This window comes from Carettochelys insculpta, chromosome 3, assembly GCF_033958435.1.
Source record: "Carettochelys insculpta isolate YL-2023 chromosome 3, ASM3395843v1, whole genome shotgun sequence".
In the NCBI taxonomy this organism is placed as follows: domain Eukaryota; kingdom Metazoa; phylum Chordata; order Testudines; family Carettochelyidae; genus Carettochelys; species Carettochelys insculpta.
This window is the reverse complement of record NC_134139.1, coordinates 147,067,349-147,085,296: the sequence shown is the minus strand read 5'-3', so window position 1 is coordinate 147,085,296 and position 17,948 is coordinate 147,067,349. Positions and strand designations below refer to the sequence as shown.

Genomic DNA, 17,948 nt, shown 5'->3' with positions numbered 1-17,948 from the left:
TTCTAACCTTTTCTAGCCTCCTCCTTCCTCAAGCTTTGGTCCCCTTAACACAGGGAAAAGTGGCTGGAAGGCCAGTTGAGAAAACACAGACACCTGCTGCGTTTTGTAAAATCTTTGATGTTTCAGTTGTAAAAGCTAGAGATTTCACTTAATTTGACTTTCATTGTTGGTAACCTAACTCCTCCATCTCTCCTTCTGGAAAAATGGCTGCTTGTTTTCCACGGGAGGGCAATGCAATGTGGGAAGATGACATCACATATGCAAAAACACTTTCAGTGCCTTTTTTCCCATGCTACACCAGAGAAAATACCCAGACTGTTATGGGGCTCAGGGAACCATGGGATGGGTTCCCACAATGCACTGCTGCAACAGTTGATGTTTGGCTATTGAGTGTGGCAGCAACAAGTTGACTTTGTGGGGAGGTGAGGATACTCATATTCGAATTTATAAAACCCAGCGTTACAAAATCAATTTTAATCAATTCAAATTTATCTCAGTGTAGACGTGGCCTCAGAGACATGCTTAAAGGTATATAACAAAGCATTGGCAGAGTAGGGAATAGACTTCAGGCTCTGTTCTGGACTCAGTCAATTAGCTCATACTGCACTTTCAGAGGCAGCCACTGGACAAGTGCACAAAGGAGGAGGAAAATGGCTTAAGGAACTTACTTACAGGCCTTTTGCATGTCAGAAAAATTTTGGGCAACTTTGGTAAGATCACAGATCAGAATCTCACTCTTTGTATTTCAAATATTCAGAAAAGCTACCATTTGTGATAAATTTAGTTTTCATTCGTTATGTTATTCCAGTTTAAATTTCTCATGAATGTTTTAATATTAAAAAGTTGGCTGAAGAGTTAATGGTAAAGACAGGTTACTCACCGTAGTAAAGGTGGTTCTTCGAGATAACCCCGTGGGTGCTCCACAATAGGTGTTGGGCTCGCCCGGCGCCGCAGATCGGATCTTCCAAGAAGTTTCTGCCGGCGCACGCATGCGCCGGCGCGCGCCACTCCCTTGTGCGCTCCTGGCCACGTGCGCGATCCGGTCCCCGCCAGTTCCTTGACCAACCGCCTCGGATGCTCCTGCAAAACACTAACAGAGATCCGAAGCGGGGAAGATGGGCGGGTAGTGGAGCACCCACGGGGACACATCTCGAAGAACCACCATTACTATGGTGAGTAACCTGTCTTTCTTCTTCGAGTGTCCCCGTGGGTGCTCCACAATAGGTGACTACCCAGCAGTAACCCAAGATAGGAGGTGGGTAATCGGATTATGTGCAGCTTGTCCCCGAGAGGACCGCTGTCAAGAGACGGGTATCCTCTTGGAATACCCTGTGAAGGGCATAATGTTTGGCGAAGGTGTCATAGGATGACCAGGTCGCCGCTCTGCAAATGTCTTTTAGCGCAACGCCCTTGAAAAAGGCTGTTGATGCCGTCACCGCCCTAGTGGAATGAGCCCTGGGAGTGGCCAATAAAAGAAGTCTTTTTGAGTTCGTAGCACATTTTTATGCAGGATACGATGTGCTTCGAGATTCTCTGCGAAGAGAGACCTTCTCCTTTCAATTTGGGAGCGAGAGAGACTAGGAGTCTATCCGTTTTCCGGAAGGACTTGGTCCTGTCTACATAGAAGGCTAGCGCCCTCCTCACATCCAGGAGGTGTAGGCGCGCCTCTTTGTTAGAGTTATGAGGCTTTGGATAAAATGAGGGTAAAACAATAGGTTCGTTAATGTGAAACTCAGAAGACACCTTGGGAACAAAGGCTGGATGCAGCTGTATGGTTACCGCCTCCTTGGAAAAAACAGTGCAGGGTGGCGTTGCCATAACTGCCGCAAGCTCGCTCACCCTGCGAGCTGACGTAATTGCGAGAAGAAAGGTCGTCTTCATTGTAAGGAGGCGGAGGGAAACCATGGCCAAGGGCTCGAACGGTGGTCCCGTTAGCGCGTTAAGCACCAGGTCCAAGTTCCACGACGGTGGAAGCGGTTTCCGAGGGGGGTATAGGTTTACCAACCCTTTGAGGAACCTGGTAACCATGGGATGGGCGAACACCGTGTGCCCTTCCTCCTCGTGTCTGAACGCCGAAATGGCGGCAAGGTGGACCTTTAACGAGAATAGTGAGAGTCCTCCTCTCTTGAGGTCCAGTAAATACTCTAATATTACAGGTATAGGCACCGAAAGGGGGGCCAGCTGTTTGGTAGCACACCAAGCCGTGAAGCGAGTCCACTTCTGCTTGTAGGTCTTCCTGGTGGAAGTCCTCCTGCTACTTTCTAGGACTTGCTGCACTTCCTCTGTGCATGCACTCTCTAGGGAGCTGAGCCATGGATTAACCAGGCTTGTAGTCGCAGGCCTTGGGGGTGCGGATGCACTATGGACCCCTGGGCTTGCGTGAGCAGATCCGGCGCCACCGGAAGAGGCATCGGTGGACGGTCCGACATGCGCAGGAGTAGGGGGAACCATTGCTGTCGATCCCACGTTGGGACTATCAAGATCATTCGGGCTCCTTCCCTCCTGGCTTTCTGCAAGACTTTGTGGATCAGCACTGTGGGAGGAAAAGCGTAAAGCAGGGGGCCCCTCCACGAGATCGCGAACGCGTCCCCCAGGGACCCCCATCCCAGTCCTGCCCTGGAGCAGAATCATGGGCACTTCTTGTTGTGTTGAGTGGCAAACAGGTCTGTCTGGGGAAAACCCCATGCGTGGAAAAACGGTCGTAGCAGATCGGGACGGATCTGCCACTCGTGCGTGAGTGCAAAACGCCTGCTCAGCTGGTCTGCCTTCACATTGTGAGCGCCTGGTAAGTACGAGGCTTTCAAGATTATATTGTTGGCGATGCACCAGTTCCATAACCGGACTGCTTCCGCACATAAGGCACGGGACCGAGCTCCTCCTTGCCGGTTTATATAAAACATGGTGGAGGTATTGTCTGTACTGATCCCTACGACTTTGCCTTGTATATGGTCTCGAAAGTGTCTGCAGGCATTGAACACTGCTCTGAGCTCCAGTATATTTATGTGCAGTGACTGCTCCGTGGAGGACCACAGCCCTTGAGTCACCTCTTCGCCCATGTGTGCTCCCCACCCTATGAGGGAGGCATCTGTAGTAAGAAAAACCTATATTTGTGGTTGGTGGAAGGGTACCCCTGTTAGCAAGTTCTTGGGGTTTACCCACCATTGCAGGGATTGGCGCACCTCTGCTGTGGGCGACACCACCCTGTGAACGGTGTGTGCTGCCGGTTTGTATACGCTCGCCAGACAGTGCTGCATGCTGCGCATGCGTAACCTGGCGTTCTGTACTACGAACGTCGCCGCTGCCATGTGGCCCAGCAGCTGTAAGCACGTCAGGACCGGCACCGTAAGGCTGAAGGTGATGACCTGCACGAGGGAGCTGATGGCCCAAAAGCGAGTCTCTGGTAGATATACTCTCGCTGTAATAGAATTTATGCGTGCCCCTATGAACTCTATGTCCTGTGTGGGGTATATCTTTGATTTTGCCAGATTGATAACCAGGCCAAGCGAAGAGAACGTGCCTGCTGTGACGTGTATCATGCGTAGTACCTCCTCCTTCGAGGCCCCTTTGAGTAGGCAGTCGTCCAGATACGGGAATATAAATACCCCCTGTCTGTGCAGGTAGGCTGACACCACTGCCAAGGTCTTGGTGAAGACTCTGGGGGCCGAGGAGAGGCCGAACGGTAGGACCTTGTATTGAAAATGTTCTTTGCCTACCATGAACCGGAGGAATCGCCGGTGAGCCGGATGGATAGTTATGTGAAAATACGCGTCTTGCAAATCGAGGGCTGCGAACCAATCTCCATCGTCCAGTGCCGTAAGGATGGAGGCGATTGTGATCATCCGAAAGCGTTGCTTGCGCAGGTACCGGTTGAGGCCTCGAAGATCTAAGATGGGCCTCCAGCCTCCTGTCTTTTTCTCCGTGAGGAAGTACCTCGAGTAGAACCCCTTTCCTTGCAGTTGCTCCGGCACTCTTTCCACTGCCCCTATGAGCATGAGATGGTCTACCTCCTGCTTGAGCCTCGCTACATGGGAGGCCTCCTGGAGGTGGGGCCTGGGTGGAGTTCATGGCAGTGGGAACGACTGGAAGGGGATGGCGTACCCCGTGGCTATGATCTCCAGCACCCATTTGTCTGTGGTGATCCTTTGCCACTGGTCGTAGAATGGTCGGAGGCGATGGTGGAATAGCCACTTCGGATGACCTTGTGCGATGGTAGTGATGGCGCAGCCCTGGATCTGTGTGTCAAACTTGTGGCCTTTGGCCCTGCCCCGAGGATGCACGGCTCTGTTGTGAACGTCGCCTGGGAGTTCTGTACTGCTGGTGCTGTTGATGTCGCCCTTGCTCGTAACTCCTGTGGTACTGGGGACGCTGTTGCTGGTACTGGTACCGTCTTTGTTGAGGGTAGTACTTTTTCTTTCTGTATGGAGGGGTGTAAATCCCCAGGGTCCTAAGTGCGGCTCCTGAATCTTTACTGGAATGAAGGACCGAGTCAGTTGATTCAGCAAACAGCTTCTGCGAGTTGAAGGGAAGATCGACTATCTTTGCCTGCAGATCCCTTGGTATACCCGAAGTCTGGAGCCAGGACTCCCTTTGCATCACCACTGCCATAGCTGTGGAACGTGCTGCTGTGTCCGCAACATCCAGGGCGATCTGAACTCCCGTCCTCGAGGCCGCGTAGCCTTCTTGCACAATGGCCTTGGAGCACCGGTTTCTTGTCCTCTGGAAGCGAGTCCATGAGGGAGGTTAACCTAGTGTAGTTGTCGAAATTATGGTTCGCTAAATGCACTGCATAATTTGCCATTCGCAACAGTAGAGTGGAGGAGGAGTAGACCTTTCTGCCGAACAGCTCTAGCTTCTTGGCATCTTTGTCTGTTCCCCCTGTCCTGAATTGAGATGTCTTTGATCTTTGTTGCGACGACTCCACCACCAAGGAATTTGGTTGTGGGTGGCTGAACAGGAACCCCATGCCCTTCGCCGGCACGAAGTATTTCTTATCCGCTGTCTTGTGGACAGGCGGAATAGTCGCAGGGGTCTGCCATATCATAGTGGCGGACTCCAAGGTTGCTTCATCAAGCGGTGTTGCTATTTTGGAGGAGGCCGGAGGTCTCAGATTTTTGAGGAGCTTATGGTGTTTCTCTTGCACCTCTGCTGTCTGGATGCCTTGCGTGAAGGCCACCCTCTTAAACAACTCTTGAAACTGTTTGAGATCATCCGGAGGATGGACGTCCCCCAGGGCCGTAGCCTCGTCCGGGGAGGAGAGCGAGGAACCACTGGGGTACGCCTCTCTGGACCCTTACGGTTCCTGTTGGTGATGGTACACCCTCTCGCTAGAGGCTTGCGAGGGAAAATCTCGGGGTTCCATAACCAGTCCCCCCTGAGATACTTGAGTCTCTGTCCCCGTTCACGATTGCCCTCAGGGATACGAGATCGTCTGTGGGGATCTTTCCCTGGTAGATTGCCGGTGGTGTCTATGCCCCGCGTGATAGGGGCGACCATGGCAGTATAGGCACTGTTCTTGGGAAGGTGACCTAGACCACTCCCTTGGTGCATACCCTCTGCGTCTGGGGGAGCGAGATCGTCGAGAGATCTGGGACACTGGAGAGAGCGATTTTGGATAGTATTCCAGCGGCTCAAACCCCAGGAAGGGTGAAGGTGGTCCCAGCCAGGGCGAGGCTGGTTGTAAAAATGGAGACGGGGGCTCCGGGTAGGCTAGGGGGGACCCCTGCCTTCTGGTTGGAGTCTGCAGCGTAAGCGGAGGGCTGAAAGAAAGCAACTTCGCAGCCCTGTCTGGAGAGGGGCTGCGGTGCCTCGTTTTGTGTGCAGCCTTCCCCGTCCCTTGAGGAGGTAACTCCGCCCCCTGGCGTGTAGGGGATCTCTGCCCCGTCCGCGCCGTGCTCGGCACGCTCATGGGCGGTGCCGCATGGGCGGTGTCCTCCGGTGCCTGCAGGCTGCGTGCCTGCGCGCTCTGCACCGCCGGTTCCCCGGGGGGTCGGTGCCGCTGCTTGCGGTGCCGCCGGTACCGGCGCTTGTTTAGCCACCGCCCTGCCTGCCGTGTGGGGAGGCTGTTTGATTATCGGAGGCTGAGCCGCTTCCACGTGGCTCTCCGTGCCGCCGCCGATCAGCTGTTGCTGCGGCTGGGGGCTGTGCGCTCCTCCCGTCCCGCTCGCTGTTGCTGCCGGCAGGGATCGGGCTGGGGAGGCTTTCCTCCGTTTTTGCGCTGATGGGGTGAGGGAGGCGGCTTTCCTTTTATGGGCCCCAAAGGGTCCCTCCTGCTGCGGCCACTCCGGCACGTCTGGCTGGAGGGCCTTGTCGAAGAGCAGCATTTTAAGCCGCATCTCCCTGTCCTTCCTTGCTCTGGCTGTTAGTTTTGCACAGAAGGAGCATTTCTGCGTGACATGGGACTCCCCCAGGCACCTTATGCATAGACTGTGCCCATCAGACGCTGGCATTGCCTCTCGGCAGGACTCACATTTCTTAAATCCTGAAGAGGAGATTGTTGGTGAGTCTTTCAGTTGTTAACGGGTACTTAGCATCTTCTCTGTGCTGTTTTTCCCCTTCTCCGATGGCCCGCCACGGCAGGAGGGCTGATGGCCCTAGGCTCCTGGCCTCCGGTGTTCCGCTTGTTACTGGGACTGGACTGAATGCCGTCCCGCTTATTGTTTTTTTTTTGAAAAATAACAACTGGCTAACTTGCAGTAGCCTAAGAACTTGAAAACTTTAAAGAAAAAACAGTTAAAACCATTGAATACGCTAACTTGGCCTTAGCCTCATTCAGATTCCGTCTGCAGCCGACGGCGGTTAAGAGGACGGGGACTGGATCACGCACGTGGCCAGGAGCGCGCAAGGGAGCGGCGCGCGCCGGCGCATGCGCGGTCCGGCAGAAACTGCTTGGAAGATCCGATCTGCGGTGCCGGGCGAGCCCGACACCTATTGTGGAACACCCACGGGGACACTCGAAGAAGAACCTCTCTTATTTCCAAAAGGGAAGTGAATTTGGGTGTGACCTTCAGGGTATTTTCCTCTTTTTGATAAAGTTACTAGAGCAGGCAGTAACATGCGCACATTCTTGGAAAACCACTTAACATTAGCACTCCCTAATGATCAATAGGAGGTCACCGAGGATATGTCTACACTACAGTTTAAAAACCCATGGTTGGCTTGGGCTTGAAAAGCTTGGATGTGTGGGGTTATTTAATTGCAGTACAGATATTTCAACTCAAACACAGTTCCAGTACCCTGCAAATGGCAAGGGTCCCAGATTTTGGGCGGCAGCTTGAGACATAATGCGGCAGGCAAGGCTGTTAGGGGTAGGGGGGGTCATGCTTGTATGAGGCCAGGAAACTTCTTTTCTGCGCAATTAAAAAGCCCTTTAGCCTCAGTCCAAGACACCTGCAGCTGTGTAAGGGTATGTCTACACACAAAGGAAAATCCTGTGCCTGGCCCATTCTAGTTGATTCAGGTTGAAAGGACTCAGGCTGTATGGATGTTTCACTGCTATGTAGACTTCTGGGCTTGGGCTGGCAGCTGGGCTTTGAGACCCTCCCACAGGGTCCAAGGGCTTGGGAACCAGCCGAAACCTAGAAGTCTACAAAACAGTGAAACAGCCCATGCCCCAAGCCACATGGTCCCAAGTCAGCTGGTAAGGGCCAGCCATGGGTTTTCCTTTTTTATGCCTGGCTTCTTGCCCAGGGAAGATGATGGTTTAAACAGAAACATAGTTACACCTAAATAAAGTGCTGAAGACGAGAATTTCAACTATTTTCACTTTTTTCCCAATTTTCTCTTCACAATTTCTTCTCAGAGAGAAGTGACAAAATACAACCACCTTTTCCCTACCCTCTTTGCTTGCCTTCCCTTCTCCAACTCACATCTCTTTCTCCCAAGTCACAGTTTCTGAACTAGTACTACATCCTCATGATCCTTGATCAGCCACCTTTACACAGTTGTCTTGTGTTCCGTAATCTTGTCCTCCCTTAGCTTTTGTGGCTGTCTTCTCCTCATTCTTCCCGCAACTCTTTAGTGAGTCCTTCGGTGCTGCCTTTGGAGAAGCTTCTCTCCTCTCCAGTCTTTTAAGGGGGTTCCATAGGCTGTGATCCTGGTCCTCTCCTAATTTCCAGGAAATCTCAGCCACAAACAAAAAGTTCAGCTATCATCTCTTGCTGACGATTCAACGGTTTTACCTCTGCTCCAGAGTTGTCTCCTGTACAGGCTAAATTCTCACCTGTTTCCCCGTCATCTCACAGATGCCCAGTTGACATCAAGCCTATAACTGCAGGAACAGACCTCAGTTCTCTCCCTCCCATCAAAACTTTCTTCACTACCTCCTCTGTCAGTCACTATGGACACTACCACCACCTGGACTCTCACTCAGACCTGTCTCTGGGTCTTTATATCCAACTATATCTAAATCTTACTATATTTTTCTACATACCATTTCCAAGATGCAGCCTTTCCTACTCATACACACAGCTAAAATCCACAACCACACACACCTCACATCTTGATTACTGTACAACATCTTCCTCTCTGGCCTTCTTAAATGCAATCTTACCCTGCTCACATCTATTCAGAATACAGCTGCAAAGATCATTTGGTTAAACTGTCACTTTGATGTCACTTTTCTGAGTCCACTCGTTGGTTCCTCCCTTTTGATCCAGTCTAACATAAGTTGTTTGTATTCACTTTCAAGCCCTTTTACAGTCAACCCCCACGCTACTTATAATTTCTCATTTGCTATTTAGCTGTCTGTATTCACCTCCAGTTGATTCATAAGAGCAGGCTCCGTTGCCCATTTGTTAAAGTTTCAAATATTTTCACGTTTTTTCCCATGCTACTCCCAACATGCCTGGGAGGTGGTCCTCATAAACATCTGTCCACAAGAATACCTCATTATTTACCTTCAAATCTCTCCTTAAAAAAGATCCCTTACAGTGATGCCTACAAAAAGCTTGATGACAGTTAGGCTGCTGGTATACAGAAACCACTGCCCACTATACTGATGAATGCTGTCTCACTGCTCTTTTATATTCCCACATCTGTTGACTTATACTTAGATTGCAAGTTCCTTGGCTCAAGGACTGTTTTTGTCTGTACAGGACACAGCACACAAGTAGAGCTCTATGGTGCTATGGTAATACAAGTAATAAGAAACAAACTCTTTCAGCTATCTGAACACACTGACACTAGGAGCAGGAAACTAGAATGCCCTGGGGGTGGGGGCCGTCTCATAAGCCAGCAATTTAAAAAAATAGTTTCAAGGTAAAATGTTAAAAACCCCAACAGTATTGACTAAAACCAGATTAGAAGACAAAGTTTTAAATAAAGCTGGTTGAAAAATAAGATCATTCAGAAAAATTCTCATTTTTGCTCAATCTGCACATTTCCTAATAATTCGTGTGTTATGATAATTACATTGTCCTTCCATTTTCAAAAGCTTTAACCAGCACTTTGAGAAAAATGCTCAACATATTTAATGGGGAATGCTACTGTAACTTCACATCCAATCATTGCAAGCATGCATTTCATTTCATTGCCAATCCAAACTTTTACTGTATACATTTAATAAAAGACAGTTCTTTCTTACGCTTCATTAAGGGGAACAAAAATAAAATCCTTCTCAAAAATGTCAACGTGCCGTGTCCATGTTTTTACTCGCCCATGTCGCTTTTGTTGTATTCTGTAAGACACCAAAAGCAGGGAGAATAAATATTTAACACTGTAGCACAACATATTAAACCACCATGTAATCTGTGTTTCATTCCTTTTTATAAGTTAAAGAGTACCTTTCGCAGTACTAGAACCAGTGGAAAAAGTTTCCAGAGATTTGTAGTGCATAGTATACATTTACAGTACAGAAGACCCCTGATTTTCGCAGACTCAACTTAAACGTGTTTTTTATATTAATACAAGACAAGTATGGAGGGACCCTACTTCCCTGTGCCCTCTCAGGCTGCTTACCTCCCCCTCAAGACCCACCTGCAGCAATGTGCTGCTGGCAAACTCAGGGGCTCCTGAGGAGGCAGCTCCCACCTTGCAGCTGCCGGGGGCTGCAATGCCAGGGACAAGAGTGCCAGACGGGGGGGGCAGCCAAATGCTGGAAGGGCCTTGCAACCCTTTTGCTCCAGCCAGCAGCTCTGGTTCCCCCTGCAGGTGGGTGGGGGCTGGGTTAGGGGAGGGTCAGGGCAGGGGCACCTCCTGCTCCAGCTCTGGCTCCCCCAGCAGGCAGGTGAGGGCTTGGGCCGCCTCCTGCTCCAGCCGCCAGCCACATGAAGTAGCTATAGCACCGCTGACGCCTTCTAGCCCCCACCTCCCTGTAGAGCCTTTAATGTCTGAGCCTGATTGGACCAGAAGGAGCGAAGCAACCTCCGCGCTGCACATGGTGAGAGCGTGGAGGTTGCTCTCAGTGGGGGGAAAGGAGGGGGCAGCTGTGCGTGAGAGCCCAGGGGGCACCAGGGCCACCTCCCCCTTTTGCGCTTCCCACAGCTGGAGCTGGCGCAGCAAGCTGGGCTGGGCTGGGCTGGGGCTGAATACTGCACCCTGGCCAACTCCCAGAGTCCCATTGCTGCTGGGGATTCCCCCGGCCCTGGTGGCCCCACCCATACCCTGAGTTGTGCAACATTCAACTTATGCCTGGTTCCCCAGGAAGGTAATTCTCATGCAACTTGGGGGTTTACTGTACTTGAGATAAGACTTCAAAGATGCACGCTGGTTTAAGCATCTCAAATACAATTCAAAGTATTGTTTCTACAGGTTTTATTTGTGTAATGTCTCTATTCTAATGTCTTCCACTGTATTTAGCACTTGTCAACACATCACACTTACGAGAGGTTTGCAGTTTCATGAAGATTTCTTCTCTCTCTTTGATTAAGGCGCTTATAGAAAAATGAACTGAACACATGAATTCTGTCAGCGTCTTCTTTTTTCAGTTTTTCTAGGACTAAATACCTGTTTTGAGAAAAATATCCTTTTATTTAAAAAAACAAAAAAAAAAACCCACCAAAACAGCAGCTCTTCTCCCCTACGTAAAGCTCTGTTACTTGATTCTCTAAAAAACTCTGCCACATAGTGGCCGTACTGACTAAACAGCTGCACCACCCCCAAAAAAGTCTCAGATGCTTCTCATTACACTGTATTAAGAGTTTCTGTTTAATTTCATTTCTTACTGAAGCATGTTGAAGATTTCAAACTACTAGTTAACAGGACATTGATGCAATGAACAAAAAACAAAGCAGAAACGTTGAAGTTCTCTTACAAGAGAAGAGTAATTAGTGTTCTATAGCTGAGGCTTTCACTCTTTTTTCTTCTAAAATATATTTTAAATAAAAATATATTGAAAATTATACATACCCCTCCACACTTCTACATATTAGATGCCAAGACTCAGATCATGTCATTTAGTACCTTAGTTTGGAAACTGGATTTTTTTTTTTTAAAAATCACATTAAAAGGGACTTTTGTTTAACAAATTACATAAATCAAAATCATTAAATAAAGCTCTAGGGTATACAGAAATACTCAACATATTTATTCACCTTAAGGGAAGGAAGATCAAGCTACGTTTGCTTTTCTTCACTACTTAATTATCATTATTCCTCTTGTAGTGTAGGCTTTGCAGACTCTTATTTTCAAATTAAGTAAATGTCAAACAGGATAAAAGAGTACAAATCTTTTCACAAATCAAAATTAAACTTTAAAATATTTGCAGACATACATGACTTGAAACCAAGTCTTGATAATTGATACACAGAGCTTTGATGTATATTTTTTTCAAGAGCCACAGTAAGGAGATGCTAAAAACCAGCTTGAAATAACAAAACTTACTTCAAATAAAAATCAATAATAACATCATTTAAAAATTCTCCTTCATTTAGGCAATGGAGGTCTTCATTGGTCACAGAAATACCACCTTTAGCAGGAGGAGGTGGATAAACTATCAACCTGCAAAGAAAAATACATTAAATAATAAATCTGAAACATGAAAGAAAGTATCAGAGCACTACAAAACATGAAAAAACATCTTACTTTTCTATAGGGCCAATAAAGACTGTATGTGGCTCTCCAATTTCATCATCATCATCATCCTCAAAAAACTGAAACGGGCGTGCATTTCGCAGCTGCATTTTGGAGTCAGAGACAACCTTATAAAATGAATATAATATTTATTCAAGTGCAAACTCAAAGTTCCCACGATTTAATTATTAAATCCCTGTGAATAATCCCAAAGAGACTATATAGTTTTGGGAAGATAAACAGAGGCATCTTCTTGACAGGGTGGGAGTATCATTAGTACCATGGTCTAAAAGAAACAGTTAACATAAGGAAAGGAAGAAAAATAGTTACAATCAATTTAGGGTACGCATGTGTCAATCTGACTGGCAGAAACTAAACTCATTGCTCAAAATTCTGTAAACTCTTAGTCTGGGTCTACACTTGCCCCAAACTTTGAAGGGGGCATGTTAATCAGGGTGACTAGAGATTACTAATGAAGTGCTGAGGTGAATACGCAGCACTTCATTAGCCTAATTCTTCCCTGTGGCAACTTCGAAATGCCGGCATGCGTGTAGCTGCAGGCACTTCTAAGTGCCTTTACTCCTCAAAATTTTGGGGTGTAAAGGCACTTTGAAGTGCTCGTGGCTACATGCATGCCGGCACTTTGAAGTTCTCACAGGGGAGAATTATCTTAATGAAGTGCTGAGTATTAGCCACAGTAATTCATTAGTAACCACCAATCGCCCTGGTTAACGTGGCCCGTTTGAAGTTGGGGGCAAATGTAGACAAGCCCTTAGAGAGTTAAATTTGATGAAAAGAAAACATGAATCACATTTAACTACAGTGCAGCAAAGTAATTTTCCTCTTCAAATTGTACTAATGTCACACATTTAGCTAAAATTCCATAAAAAAAAATACCTGAATTAAAAGCTAGGAAGAAAAAATATATATATATACTAAAAGATAATTGTTCCTAATGAAACTGCAAAGTCTAATCATTGCATTTGTAAATCAAGTGACATCACAACTCAGAGTAAAGCGCTGGTCCCAAATAAAAAATATATTTACATTTTTTATTTTATTTTCTTTATGAGAAGAGCTTCCTTTGGAGTTGTCTTCCAAGGATTTTGTAAAGGCTACAAGCCTACTGTTGGCTTCTTCAAAGGAAATTTTCACAAAGAAATCAGAAATATTATTCCTGATACCAATCTCAGCAACAATTTTTTCAAATATTGTATTTCCATGAGCATCCAGGCCAGTCTCAAAAATCAGAACTATGTACTGTTCCTCTGGATCTAAAGAAAAACAGATACACAATTGTCAATTTACTTAAAATGCATAAAAACCTATCTGGATTTTACTATTTCAAAGCTACCAGTGTTAAACAGACTCGCATTAAAACAGTAATGCCAAAATTTTACAACCTGGACTCCCAAAGTTAAGCCTGATTCTCAAAGGCTAATGACACATCTAATGAGTATTGTGTGTTCTTAGCTATTACAAATTATCAGACAAATCAGATATACAGCAAAAGCCATGTTATCTGGAACTCTGATAAACACCACATTCTATTAACCAGCACTTGGGGCCAGCTGCTGCAGGGCAGACTCTCCCCAGATGGGGCCAGCTGCACTGCCGGGGTTGGCAGCAACAGGCTGCACTCCTCCCTCTCCTCTGCCAAGCCCTTGGGAGAGGCATGGCCCCCCACCTGTTAAGTCGCAGTATGTCCGATACAGGAGGTGCTACAATCAGTGTCAGTTGAGCAGGGCCGACTAGCTGGCAAATCTGATCATCTGGCCATCCCTGTTCCCCAGGGATGCTAGATAATCAAGCTTTTACTGTACAAGGTTTAAAAGTAATGTCTACAGATATGCATTTAGATTTGAAAATATTGGCCTAAGTTTGTTTAGCATGGTAAAATTATTCTAAATACAGATAACATGAAATACAAACACACATAGGGAAGAAGAAATACTGTGGATGAGAGTATAAAGTGTTAATATTGCTTGCTAGCCACATTAACAATTGCTATAATGATCTTATTTGCCCACAGCTTGAATTTTGTCTAACCATTTATGTGTGCGTCAAGTATTGCAAAATACTACCATTTTTGGAAATGTGGAGAATCACACCTGATACAACTATTTTAAGAAGATGCAGAGTCAGAGGTCCTAACATACTTCAGAAAGCATCTTCTTTCTAACATGTGCTTTACTAAAAAGGTAAATGAAATTATCCAGTCACCACTCTCTCTTTTCTTGTACAGTAGACCTCCGAGTTATGCGAGGGTTCCATTCCACACACGCTCACATGACCCAGATTTCGCATAAATGGGGGTCTGTTTTTTTTCCCCAGCAGAACACACTTTCTGCAGCTGGGGAAGCAGCAGAAACATAAGTCTTGGGGTGGAGGGAAAGTTAGGGAGGGTTAAGCCTGGCAGTGGGTTGGGGCCATGGGAGATAGGTGGGTGAGGGGTGGAGTTGAGCCACATCTGTGCGTTGGGGTGGCGAGCCACAGCCCTGCTTGTGAGCCAGACCCGGGGGGCAGGGGGTTGAACCGGAGCGCAGGTGGAGATTGAGCCAGAGCCCTGTGTGAAGGGTGGTGAGCAGGAGCAAGAATCGGGTGCAGGGATGGGGGTGATCCAGAGCTGCGCACGGATGGTGAGAAGAGCTGGGTAGGGAGGAGGGGACGCTGAGCCAAGGGCATGTGGAGCCGGGGGTTGAACCATGGCCAGCAGGGAACGAGTTAAGCGCAACTGGAAATCATGCATTTCCAGGGTTTACTTTAGGAATTGAGGACAGCTGCATAAGAGTGGGGTTGGGTATTCTGAGACCTTACTGTACTATATATGCTATCAAAACAAAAAGCAGTCAAGTAGCACTTTAAAGACTAGCAAAATAGTTTATTAGGTGAGCTTTTGTGGGACAGACCCACTTCTTCAGACCATAGCCAGACCAGAACAGACTCAATATTTAAGACACAGAGAACCAAAAACAGTAAGCAAGAAGGACAAATCAGAAAAAGATAATCAAGGTGATCAAATCAGAGAGTGGAGGAGTGGGGGGGGAAGATCAAGAATTAGATTGAGCCAAGTATGCAGACGAGCCCCTATAGTGACTCAGAAAGTTCCCATCACGATTTAAACCATATGTTAATGTGCTGAATTTGAATATAAAAGTCAGCTCATCCACTTCTCTCTCTAAAACGGTGTGATAATTTCTCTTCAATAACACACATACCTTGAGGTCATTGACAGAATGCCCCATTCCATTAAAATGTTGACTAACTGGTTTGTGGATCTGGAGTGTTTTGATGTCTGTTTTGTGCCCGTTGACCCTTTGTCTAAGGGAGTTAGAAGTCTGTCCAATATACAAAGCATCTGGGCATTGTTGGCACATGATGGCATATATGAAGTTAGAGGAGCATGAGAAAGTGCCTGTGATTCTGTGAGTAACCTGGTTAGGTCCAGTGATGGTATTTCCAGAGAAGATATGTGGACAAAGCTGGCAGCAGGCTTTGTTGCAGGGAAAGGTTCCAGGACTGGTGTTCCTGGGGTATAGGCTGTGGCTGTTAGTAAGGATCCTCATGAGGTTGGGAGGTTGTCTGTAGGAGAGAACAGGCATGTCACCCAGGGCCTTCTGGAGTGTAGCATCCAGATTAAGAATAGGTTGTAGGTCTTCAATAATTCGTTGCAGTGGTCTGAGTTGGGGGCTGTAGGTGATGACCAGTGGTGTTCTGTTCTTGGCTTTTAGAGAGAGAAGTGGACGAGCTGACTTTTATATTCAAATTCGGCACATTAACACATGGTTTAAATCGTGATGGGAACTTTCTGAGTCACTATAGGGGCTCGTCTGCATACTTGGCTCAATCTAATTCTTGATCTTCCCCCCCACCCCTCCACTCTCTGATTTGATCACCTTGATTATCTTTTTCTGATTTGTCCTCCTTGCTTACTGTTTTTGGTTCTCTGTGTCTTAAATATTGAGTCTGTTCTGGTCTGGCTATGGTCTGAAGAAGTGGGTCTGTCCCACGAAAGCTCACCTAATAAACTATTTTGCTAGTCTTTAAAGTGCTACTTGACTGCTTTTTGTTTTGATAGTGTATAGACTAGCACGGCTTACTCTCTGTTACTACTATATATGCTGTATTTTAATTTCAACAAAATTTCATATCAGTATCTGAAGATGGTGGCTTATTGTTCCCACATCAACACCAATATTTAGAAACAGCAGTAGACTGTACCTTCACCAACTGGGGAGGCTGAACACCTGCTATGTCATAGTATGTCCTGATACAGGAGGCGATACACTTGGAAATCCTCTGCAAGTATACCAGAATACTGTTCATACAGTCAGCACAGGTCACAAACAGCTGGGAGAACTTACGAAAGGGCTTTGTCTACCCAAGGTAAAAAAAACAAGTGTCCTCTTGATGTCCAGCACATGGAGGCACCTTTCTTCACTGGTCTTATAGGGCTTGGGGTAGAAGGTTGGAAAGAAAGTATCCTAACCTATGTGGAAAGGAGAAACAACTTGGGACAAGAACGCTGGGTGAGGTCTGAGCTGTAAAAGACCTTGAAAAAGACCATACATAAGTGCTCTTATATCCAAGCATGGAATTTGGACATCCTCTTGGCTGACATAATTGCCACGAAAAAGGCCCCTTAGAGTAAAGGAGTGAAATAGAGCAGGAGGACAGTGGCTTTAAGCGAGGCCCTGTCAACCTAGAAGGAACCATATTAAGGTCCCATTTAGGAAAAAGGACTGACGCCTGTGGGAAGAGCCCCTCAAGACTTTTCAAGATTCTGGCTGTCATGTCCTAGGAAAACACCAAACAACCCTGAATCAGTGGATGGAAGGTTAAGATTGCAGACAGGTATACCCTGATTGAAGCCAATGCAAAACCTTTATGTTTCAGATGCAGAAGGTCATCAAGGATCATTTGCAGTGGGGCCTCATTAGGGTTGATCCCTCACTCAACGGACCAGATAGAGAATTGGTTCCACTTTGCCAAGTAGGTGGATGGCTTCCGGCTTTCCAAGAGATTCTGCCTGACCTCGAGTGAGCATGATTGATCCTCAGGGTTCAGCCATGGAACAACCAACACCGTGAGGTAGAGCAGCAGCAGGTGCAGGAAATGGCTGTTACCCTGTGACAATAAATCTACACAGATCAGCAGAGGTCGGGGCTGCTAAACTAAGAGACAGAGTGCCATACCAATACTTGCAGGGCCACACTGGCGTGAAGAGGTTTACTTGTGCTGCATGGCTGATCAGAGAAATGGCAGAAGTATGTACGTGAGGCCTTCTCTTCAAGGAAGGAGGAAAGCGCCTGTGAGGGAACCTTTCTCCAGACCCATCCAGGAGCAGAACCCAGGGTACTCTACATTCTGCCTGGTCACAGATAAATCTGCTTGGGGAGAGCCCCTCTCTTGAAAGATAGTGGAGACCATTAAAGGTGAAGAGCCCACTCATGGTGAGACAAGAACTGTCTGTGTAGGTGGTCTGTAATGGTCTTTGTGCCCCCTCCCCAGAAAGAGCTGAACCTTCAAAGAGATCGCATAATGAACACAAAAGTCACAGGGCTGAATTGCCTCTTGACAGAGGTCTGCAGATTAGGCCCCTCCCTGCCTGTTGATGTACACCCTAGTGGCCATGTTGTCTGTGAGAACTCAGACCCCTCTGCCTGCCAGGTGAGGTAAGAACACCTCACATGCCCTCCCAACAGCTCTGAGTTCCTTGATATTTTGATAGAGGCTCGTTACAACCACTCTCCATGTCTGGAGCATGCCAAGATTGGAACCCGATCTCTGAGCTGATGCATCAGATACCAGTTCTGTGGACTGTTGAGCCAGACGAAAGGGTATGTCCAACATGATGTTCTCCAAAACGGTCCACCACTTCAGGGACTGGAGGACCTGTGCCAGAATGGTAACCACCCAAACCAGGGAGTGCCTGGAGGGTA

General features: G+C 47.2%; 1 protein-coding gene across 5 annotated transcripts in view; it reads right to left on the bottom strand.

The window, feature by feature from the left end:
• Positions 1–17,948, bottom strand: part of SENP6 (SUMO specific peptidase 6) — a 157,296-nt gene that overhangs the window by 30,156 nt on the left and 109,192 nt on the right. For 4 of the 5 annotated variants that reach the window (XM_074990984.1, XM_074990986.1, XM_074990985.1 and 1 more), the window contains 5 exons: positions 13,054–13,280; positions 12,019–12,134; positions 11,818–11,934; positions 10,819–10,941; positions 9,581–9,673 (listed from right to left, as the gene is read on the bottom strand). In XM_074990984.1, coding sequence (XP_074847085.1) covers positions 9,581–9,673; positions 10,819–10,941; positions 11,818–11,934; positions 12,019–12,134; positions 13,054–13,280 — 676 coding nt within the window. Of the gene's footprint in view, positions 1–9,580; positions 9,674–10,818; positions 10,942–11,813; positions 11,935–12,018; positions 12,135–13,053; positions 13,281–17,948 lie in introns of those variants that run through there. The other variant, XM_074990988.1, reaches the window with a different exon arrangement.